The sequence below is a fragment of the Panicum virgatum genome, chromosome 9K, assembly GCF_016808335.1.
Source record: "Panicum virgatum strain AP13 chromosome 9K, P.virgatum_v5, whole genome shotgun sequence".
Lineage (NCBI taxonomy): Eukaryota > Viridiplantae > Streptophyta > Magnoliopsida > Poales > Poaceae > Panicum > Panicum virgatum.
The window spans coordinates 56,824,028-56,833,415 of NC_053144.1; the positions used below are offsets into that span (position 1 = coordinate 56,824,028).

Here is a 9,388-nt window from a genome sequence, read left to right on the forward strand (position 1 = left end):
ACTGTCGCGTTTCAATGTTTTAATATTAAGATCACTATTATTTATTTGATTGAACATCACCGAGCATCTTATTAAAGACCTAGCAATAAATATACGCTCTAGAATATACCTATCGACATTGAATCACTTCTAAACATGCCCATTTGATTCTTATCGAATTAATAGGACATAGTTAAATGTATCCAATCCAAAATCTAACTGCTTGACATCCTTGAGCTTTACTAGTTTTTTACATGCAATATGACAAGATGTTATAGATCTTATTCGGCTCAGATGATTTGGTTGGGCTTAAGCATTTGTTGGCACTGATTTCTATTTGTTGGCACGGATTTCTATTGTCGTCACAATATTTTACGGAGGAGAAGTCACCAGCAGCCGCCGCTTCGGCTGGCTTTCCAGCCCAGCCGAATAGGCTGATATCAGTTAGATCATAACAATGAATTCGTCAATAAGTTTCAAATTATTGAGTGGTAAAAGGGTTGAAGTAGAATACTCAATCAGTCTTAAGTTGATACTTCGGTAAGCTACACTAAAAGTATTAGATTTCTTGAACTAGGGAACAAGAACTTGATATCTTTGTCCCTTGTTAGACTTATAAAACTTAGTGTTTTTTTTTGCATAACATGACATGTTCTTTTAGGAAAACAATTGCTCAATTCAACATAAGGATTTTTGGTTGAAAGCGAGATAAAGAAATAAGAGAGAGAGTTCCCGATCGCATCTCTATAAAGAACACGAAGCTTTAATAGAAAAGAAACAACAATAGTATAATACTCAAATTTATACCAACATTGTTGAGGCGACCAACCATAGAAAAGGCCATCTCCAGGTCAGCACCGCGACCTTCCTCTTCTTTGCCAGCCAGCCATCATCCCCAGCCAGCTACCGCGGGCGGCGGGGCCGGGGCCGGGGCCGAAAAGCGCCGACGAACCGTCGCGCCTGTATAAAAGCCTCTTTCTCTCGGTGTCTCCTGTCGTTGTCCCCGTTTCTCCTCCCCTTCTCCCATTCCGTTCCGTCCAGTCCATCTCCTTCAAAACCCCAAAGCCTAAACAATTTCAAAACGTGAAGCTCTCCTTCCCGTCGACCGTCGTCTCCGCGTCCCGCACCCACCCCAACGACGCGGCGGCGAATCGCCACCGGCCGGCCGGCGACCGCCGCCGGCGCGCTCCGGCAGCAATGGCGCTCGACCTCGCTGTCGCGGGCTCGGCGGCCCGCAAGCCGGAGGTCCAAACCCTAGCGCCCGTGCTGCTCCTGGGTCCGCCACCTCCGCCGCCTATCCCGCCGACGCCGGGGATGTACCTCCCAGGTCCCCCGCCCCCCGGGGTTCTCCTGCCGCGCCCGATCCCCGCCCCGCTCACTCGCGAGGTCATCGCGCACATGGACGAGTGCCGCAGCCGCTCCCTCCTCAAGGTAAGCGCTGGAGCTTAAAGCTCGCAGGCACGGTTTCCCCTTACTGTGTAATTCCAAATTTCCTTGTGGATTCGTGGTTGATTTTGGGAACTGACGTTTTACGAGGTAAGTTCATTTCCGATGTGGGGGCTGTGCCTTCGCTAGAGGACGAGCAGAGGAGGGATCGGGTGGTACGCGAACTGGGCAAGGTAATGGAGATTAGGGTTTTAGGCTTAAGAGGTTTCTTCTTGCAATGTCGGCTGGAATTGATGTTTTCATCTGGCGATGGCTGTTGCAGATAGTGATGGATTGGGCAAAGAGGGTGGCGTACGAGCAGGGGAAACAACATTGGATCACATCAGCTGCGGTGTTGACCTTCGGCTCCTATGCCTTGGGGGTAAGCGGGGATGCAGAATTTGTGCACGCTTTCTTGAATTTTTTTATGGTGACGTGACATCCAGTTGGTATAATTGGTCATGGCATTGATTTAGAATGATCTGTTGTGTCTGTGTTGCATTTACTCATCTATTGTATACGGTGTTCTATATAAGCACATCAGTAATTACTGAAATCGACACCAGTAATCTTCAATTGCCTGTTATGTGTGTCAAGTTGATCATATAAGCCTTTTGAATTGCTTAGCTAGACATGTGGTATTGTTAGTTTTATACAATATTCATTCCACAAGTTGTCTCTTCTGCGCAACTGTCTGTTGGAGTTGCATACTGGCATATGTGCCATGATCATATTAGTAAAGAGCATCTTTTGCATTGATAAAAATCTGCCAATTATGATGACTCCGATAGTGTTTTAATGAAGCAAAATGAGGAGCACATAGCTCCTCTGTTTTTCTTCCATTTGTTTTCTGGGCTTGCTGAGTTAATGATATGGTGGAACGATCTGTCTGAATGCAATTCTCTTATACAATTGATGTAAGGCCAACGATCTGTAGTGCAAACTGCAATCAGAATGTGCAGTTGTGAATCTAAGCAGAGAATGTCATTGGTCATACGGTGGAGGTTAGGTACTCCCTCCAATAACAAAGAAGTGCAATTTTGGGCATGTATACATGGTCTCCAAAACACTTCTACAGAAAAACTGTGCTGTATAATATGTATATAAAACATAGAAGTTCATTATGATATTTCTTTAAACAGTCTACTCATATCGTTCGGAAATATCGAACCTCAATGTTAAAAAGATATATAGCTAGCCAATGTTTAATTAAGTTGATTGCATGTAAACCAAAAAGACGTATATGTATGGCTTAGGAGTATGGGAGATTTCTTATTGGAGTCTTCTTGTATGGTTATAATAGCATGCATGAGCTTGTATAAATGTGCTTTGAAAGCTTTAACTGAAGTTAATCCAGACAAGTAAATCAAGGAGTTAGAAGAAGATGCTAAATGCAGGTTTTCAAGAATGAACATTGTACTTCATACAACAGTTTGTTTTGCATTTTCCAAATCATTGTTGCCATGCCATCATTTTGTTTTCAAGTTTCTAGATACTGATTAAATTAGTTTTTGATAGTTTAATTGCATGTTAAGCAGCTGAGCTAGGTTAATTGAAGGATTATAATTTGAGTTTGCCTATTTATATACTTGACAGTTTATAGTATTGCTTCTGTTATTTATCCCTTTGAATTTTCTGATTTATCTTTTTTTTTACAAACCTTGACTAAAAGTCTTCTACTTTGAAGGCATACGGACCTGAATCCGATATTGATGTTCTCTGTGTCGGTCCCTATATTACATCATTGCAAGTGAGTATCATTTTTGTATTTTGATTCTGCTCATCAATTTTTAATTTTACTCAGAAAAGTGTTCATGTGTTAATTTGCAGCATCATTTTTTTGTTGTTCTGCGACACATGCTTGAAGGGAGGCCAGAAGTATCAGAATTGCATTCAATTGAAGGAGCTAAGGTTCCATTGATGCGTTTTAAATTCAACGGAATTTTAGTTGACTTTCCTTATGTCCAACTCCCAGTGATCAATGCTGCAGAGGTAAGCATCATGGTCTCCCGTTGGTGTTTATTTGCAATCTTACATTACATGTGTTAATTTGTTCATTCCGTGGAACTCGTATTTCTAGTTTTCTCAGAACATCTTTTCCCTGCCCATCCTGTAACATTATGTTTTCATTTTGGTCACGCTATGCCTTTGCTTAGTTATTTCTTGCTATAACTTGTGGTAGCATACTGTGAGGTATAGATTATATCTTTTGAAAGCGACGCCTAATTATGAAGAAATAAATTTTTCTCCAAGAAAAATCAGTCCAGCAACTTAATGAGTTGAGTTACTACATTTTTATCAGCATGGTTTGGGTTTTTCATGTAAATATGTAATTGAGTAAAGCATGATAACATTTGTGAAAACTATTTTTGATATCCTTATGCCTATACTGCATAATAACTCCATCTTCCCTGGTCTGTCATTTGATTTTTACTATTAAGTTTTGAAGTCATTTAACTATTTGTCAGTTTGTAAACAAGAGATATTCTATATGGTATCTAGTGCTCGTTTTAAGTTCTCACACTCTCTACACCATGCAGGCTATACGTGCATTTGATCCCCGCGTGCTAGAGAATGTTGATGGGGCAAGCTGGAAATGTCTATCTGGAGTTCGTGTTAATAGACAGATCATTCAATTGGTTCCTAATATGAAGGTTAACCTCATTAGATTTATTCACATTCTGTTATCCTTCTTCATTTATTTTATCCGACTCTGTGCCTTTTTGTCATGGTCGGACTTCAGTATTCCCGTCGCAACAAGATATGCCAAGAGTCCGAGTAGTAGGTTGTTTAGATTTGTTTGAGTTTAGTTTGTTGCACAAGTTATCATCAGGCTTGGCGTATATAAGCCTTGACCTGTGTTAGTTGAACGGACATTCAGATTGTATCTTAGATTGGTCCGGGAGCCTGCCTTCTCGGCGCGCCGTGAGCTTCAGCCATAGCTCCTGCGCGCCGGCGAGGTCCAGGCCCTCGTCCAGCTACGTCCTTTGAATACAATCTACGTCGAGTTCCTCCTACCAATTCCCTTTCCACGAACGTTCGTGACACTTTTTGCCTTTCAAAACTCATGTTGTCTCCCATTGTATCACTCTGTTCCTTATATATAATCAGTTATATTCCTCAGTTTTTGTATCTGCTAATTTTTTTTTATTCAGCGCTGATCAAATGTCCCCTTTATTTTGCTATTAATGTTAGATTCTGCTATACCTTTTATGAGTTCCTTAAACCTTTCTTGCTATCACACTTCCTGTTCTAATCTTTTTTCCTTTTATGGGGTGAGTCAATGCAGAAGTTTCAATATCTGTTGCGGTGTCTTAAACTATGGGCAAGAAAAAGAGGACTTCATTGCCATGTAGGTGATCTGTCTATAGTTGCTTATGATGTTGTCATTATCTTCTATAACTATGCTATTAATGATTGTTGATGATATTTTCAGCTACTTGGCTTCTTTGCTGGGATTCATTTGGCGATTCTTGCTGCATATGTTTGTCGCAGACATCCAAATGCTAGTATAAATACTTTGTTATCTCTGTTCTTCGATATTTTTGTTCATTGGCCTTGGCCTCTCCCAGTGAGTTTGCTTGATCCACCAGCTCTTTGTCGGGGTCCTGATGGGTGCTCTCACATGCCCATAATGTTGCCCTGTATTCCACCAGAATTTTGCTCTTCTAGTATGACAGAAAGTACTTTCAGCAAAATCAAAGAAGAACTTCAGCGAGGTTATGCTTTGACCAAGGTATAGCTATTCTTGCTAGGCTTTTATTTATTTAATAATGTCCTCTCTCTATCTGTCCGTCTGTCTTTGTGTGCGTGTGTGAAAGTCAATCCTTTTTATGTTTATATTTCTACTATCACATCATGCCCCCCCCCCCCCACCCCTTCTTTTTTCTCTTTTCCTGAATTATCATATTACATATTTTAAAATCGGTAGAGATCCCAATTAATTTCCTTTGTAGCACTTTGTTAAAAGGCACCAAGTAATTTTACATCTGAGTGGATCGTTTCCTACTTTCAGGTTTGCTCTTTCAAATTGTTTAATTTCCTTTCTTTTTCTTTTCATTTGGTCACTATTTCATTTTCTCTTAAAAGGAAAGACGTTAACTGATTTTATTTCCCCTGAAAAACTGAAAGCTTATAGATATCTTACATTGCCATTTCCTGCACACGTGAGCTTAACGGAGCCCAAGATGAGCATGACTCCTCCATGCTCAATAAATTTCTGATTTACCAACAAGTGACTTATCTTTATCATTTAACTAGTCACCAATTAGTTCACTGACTCCATTGCTATTTACATTTTAGATTTTTACTTGTTGATTATTCTTCAAATTTGTTATTGTGAAGTATTCGTGCTAAATGTCTTGAAACAGTTTTCATTTCACTCACTTCTGTTATTGGTGCAATGTAGAAGGCTTGCATGTTGTCCCTGAGTGGCAGGTCGATATTATCTCGTTTGTTTCTTCCGCAGGATACCAGGACTACTGATTTTGACTGGAGTTGGCTCTTTGCACCTTTTCCATACGGTGCAAGATACAAATGCTTTCTCCGTATATTTCTCTCTGCTCCGATGGCTGAAGAATTACTTGACTGGGTTGGATGGGTGAAATCACGTTTCCGCAACCTTATTCTCAAGGTTGTTTCACCTGTTCTTAAGCATGTGTGGGGTTTTTTTTTTCACATTTCTAAGTCTTCGTGTTAATACTAATCTTGAAATCTCCGAACTGATGTTCTGCAGCTCGAGAGTCTTGGTGTTTACTGTGACCCAGATCCATCGGAGCAAGTTGATCATACCAGTAATGAGCCGAATGCTGTATTCTTCTGGGGTCTCATGTACAGAAGGAATATTCAAATATGTACAAGTTCTCTCAAAGAAGACTTCATGAGAAGTGTCCTGAATAACATCTATGGAAAGAAAAAGTGTGCCCATTCGGATATCACAATGTCCATTGTTGGGTCTCCCCAGCTGCCCAAAAGTGTTTTTGATCACTCAGTTTACTCAGAGAAGCTGCCACCACATATGATGGGGCACCAACTAATGAAGCAGAGCTACAATGCAGTTAGTTAGGGCTCCAGTGTCATATTGCCCGTGAGCTTCGTTTGTGCATATGAGAACAGTGAGAAGCCGATGTTGAGGTCGTTTCCAACATCAGAACTCAGAATTTTTGTCTGTCCCTTTAGAGGCAGGGGCTTGCTCATGCCTGTGGCACAAGGAATATGGAAGTTTTTTTCTTGGAGCTGGATGTCGAGAGCTGGATCATTCTTCAAGCATCCAGCACAAAATAGGGCCATTCAAGCGACTTATTCCTGTTGTGAGGCTTGTGCAGGTACATGTATATTCATGTACACAACATAGCATTTGGTATACAAGTGACAAGGAGGTACCCTGTAGCTGTATGTATACTGTAGGTATTGTTTGTACCCGGCAGCAAAAAATGTGTAAATTGCTTCCTGTTGTTAGAGATGCTGCTGGGCAGTGAGCAAAGATGTGGACATTGGTATGAAATGGGTTGTGAATGAAAGTTATAGGTCGATATGAAAGTGTTTTGGATCGATCCAAGCCACTTTAGCTGTTGTAGGCTGCAAAAGAACTTTTGCCTGTCCTACCAACCAATAATTCGTCGTAGAGATCATGACTTTTGAGGAAGCAAAATTGTGTACTCAAGCATTAAGTCTGGCCAAAGCTTGATGTAATTGCTCCCAATGTTGTTTCTATTTCTCTATGTTATTCAAGTGTTGTTGAAAGTTCAAGATTAGAATTCAAAGTGCAGGCGGGGGTGGTTGTGGCCGGCCACCAGCCCACAAAGCTCGCCGCAAAGCAAATTTTGAGGGTTCGCAGTCGCAGCTAGCGGCTAACCCAACAACATCACGGTTATGAATTTTGTGGTCCTTGCAGCTTTGGTGGTGGAACCCGCATAAACCCGCCTGCTGCGTATCAGCGTATGCTGCGTGCTCCGCCGCAAAAACCCGCAGAACCAATCACAGAGACCATGCGAGTGTGGATAGCAGGTTTGGTATAGCTTTTGGCAGCACCGCAGGTCTGCAGTGTGCAGCAGCTGCTCCTCCGCACCTTGCTCATGCTAGTTGCTCGCCTGAGTTATGCCCACAACGCAGGACATCTAGTCCGCCCAGAATTTTTTAGCGAGAAAGAACATCAGGGCCAAGGCGTACCTGGTGCTCACCTCGTTGCAGTTCTCGGCCCGCCAGCCCGGCGAGCCATCGAGGCCTTCGAGAAGCCCTGGCAAAGGAGGCGGTTTTTTATTTTTTTATTTTTTATTTTCGTTTTTTACAAAAATATATTTTTGTTTTCGAAATTTACAGAAATATACCCCGGCCGCCCCGCTGCCGGTCGGCCGGGACCTGGTCGCCCCGCTGCGGGGCGGCAGGGACTTTTTTGCAAAAAAATTCGCTGAAAATTTGTGCTGAGGCCCCTGGAGGACCGGTCGCCCGGCAGCGGGGCGACCGCCTCCCAGAGGCCGCCGGCCCTCGTTTGCTTCACCAAAAATTCAGAAAAAAAATTCTCGGTTTGTCGTAATACTATTCATATAACATATAATGGTCTAACAGTTCATTGGTACTGCAATAGTGTGCTTGCATTGCAAGGTAGTATAAACAAAGTTTGAGTACAAAATATGAAAACCAAGACGACAGGTCCATAATAACAATAGAGAAACAAGTGGCAACAACTAACCACCCCTATTGTGACGACCTCTCTTACGTTGTGCGTGTACATGATCTGTAGGGTAGCTATGACGGTTCGGTGGCCTTACATCTCTGGCAGCACGGCGTAACTGAGCCAAAGGTGTATGCAAGCTGGGATCATCGTCCTGGGCAGGCGTAGCAAACAACCGTGTAAAGTCGTCGAAGGAGGCCTCGTCATTGTCTTGAGACCACCCTACGGATCACAAAAAACTTTTTTTAAGCAATGTTAAATAGGTGAATGCAATTCCGTACAAATGATTGTACGTACCCTGTGTTGGAGGTGGTGGTGGTGGTGGATAGGAATAAACTCCTTGATATCCTCCTGGTGGCGGCATAGGGTGATACGAAGAAGACCCCGCTCCGGTGAACTGTTGTGATCCTGAGTGTAAATAGTAATGTATGACGAGCGTGTAAATAGTAATGTATCACTATTCACTAGGACGCTCCGAGAATTTTTTCTGAATTTTTGGTGAAGCAAACGAGGGCCGGCGGCCTCTGGGAGGCGGTCGCCCCGCTGCCGGGCGGCCTGGGGGGCCGGCTGCCCCGCTGTCGTGCGATCGGTCCTCCAGGGGCTTCAGCGCAAATTCTTCGCGAAATTTTTTGCAGAAAAGCCCATGCCGCCCCGCAGCGGGGCGACCAAATCCCGGCCGCCCGGCAGCGGGGCGGCCGGGGTATATTCCTATAAATTTTGAAAACGAAAATATATTTTTGTAAAAAACGAAAATAAGAAAATAAAAAAATAAAAAAAACCGCGGCAAAGGAGAGGGAGAACAGCAAGGGGGAGGTGGGCCGCGATTACTCCCTCCGTCCTACAATAAGTGTATTTATTTGACTTGCAAACATCGTGTTTGATCATTCGTCTTATGCAAAAATTTTATGTAAATATTATCTATTTTGTTATGATTTATTACAACACTAAAGATACTTTAATAATAAGTTATTTATTTTATAATTTATATAAAATTTTTAAATAAGACGAATAGTGAAACATGATGTGTGCAAGTCAAAGAAATGCACTTATTGTGGGACGGAGTGAGTACGAGAGATTTCAGCGGCAGCGGAGACGAGGCTGCGGGTTTGTGCGGGTTCTCGCGGACAGGCACTCTCGTCCGTGGGTTTCGCACGCGGGTTAGTATTGACCCGCAAAGAAATAGCAGCTGGGCCGCATCTTCCACAAATTACAATTTTGTGGGGCGGCTAAACGGGCTCATTTAATAACCCGCCCCACCTGCAAGTTGAATTAGAATACATCCGTTTGGTTTGTGACTGAACCAACTTTTGTCAA

General features: G+C 42.6%; 1 protein-coding gene across 1 annotated transcript; it reads left to right on the forward strand.

The window, feature by feature from the left end:
* Window positions 1-970: 970 nt before the first annotated feature.
* Window positions 971-7,095, forward strand: LOC120652582 (nuclear poly(A) polymerase 3-like). The gene is made up of 10 exons (XM_039930448.1): window positions 971-1,410; window positions 1,521-1,598; window positions 1,688-1,786; window positions 3,092-3,154; window positions 3,235-3,396; window positions 3,945-4,058; window positions 4,694-4,756; window positions 4,841-5,140; window positions 5,873-6,037; window positions 6,140-7,095. The coding sequence occupies exons 1-10, from the start codon at window positions 1,177-1,179 to the stop codon at window positions 6,467-6,469; spliced, it is 1,608 nt and encodes a 535-aa protein (XP_039786382.1). The 5' UTR covers window positions 971-1,176; the 3' UTR covers window positions 6,470-7,095.
* The last annotated feature ends 2,293 nt before the right edge of the window (window positions 7,096-9,388 follow it).

Excerpts from the sequence above, each read along its gene's own strand:
- LOC120652582 (XM_039930448.1), top strand. The coding sequence starts at position 1,177 with ATGGCGCTCGACCTCGCTGTCGCGGGCTCGGCGGCCCGCAAGCCGGAG. Across the intron at positions 5,141-5,872 it reads GAGGTTATGCTTTGACCAAG|GATACCAGGACTACTGATTT; the intron begins GTATAGCTATTC and ends TTTCTTCCGCAG. Across the intron at positions 6,038-6,139 it reads TCCGCAACCTTATTCTCAAG|CTCGAGAGTCTTGGTGTTTA; the intron begins GTTGTTTCACCT and ends GATGTTCTGCAG.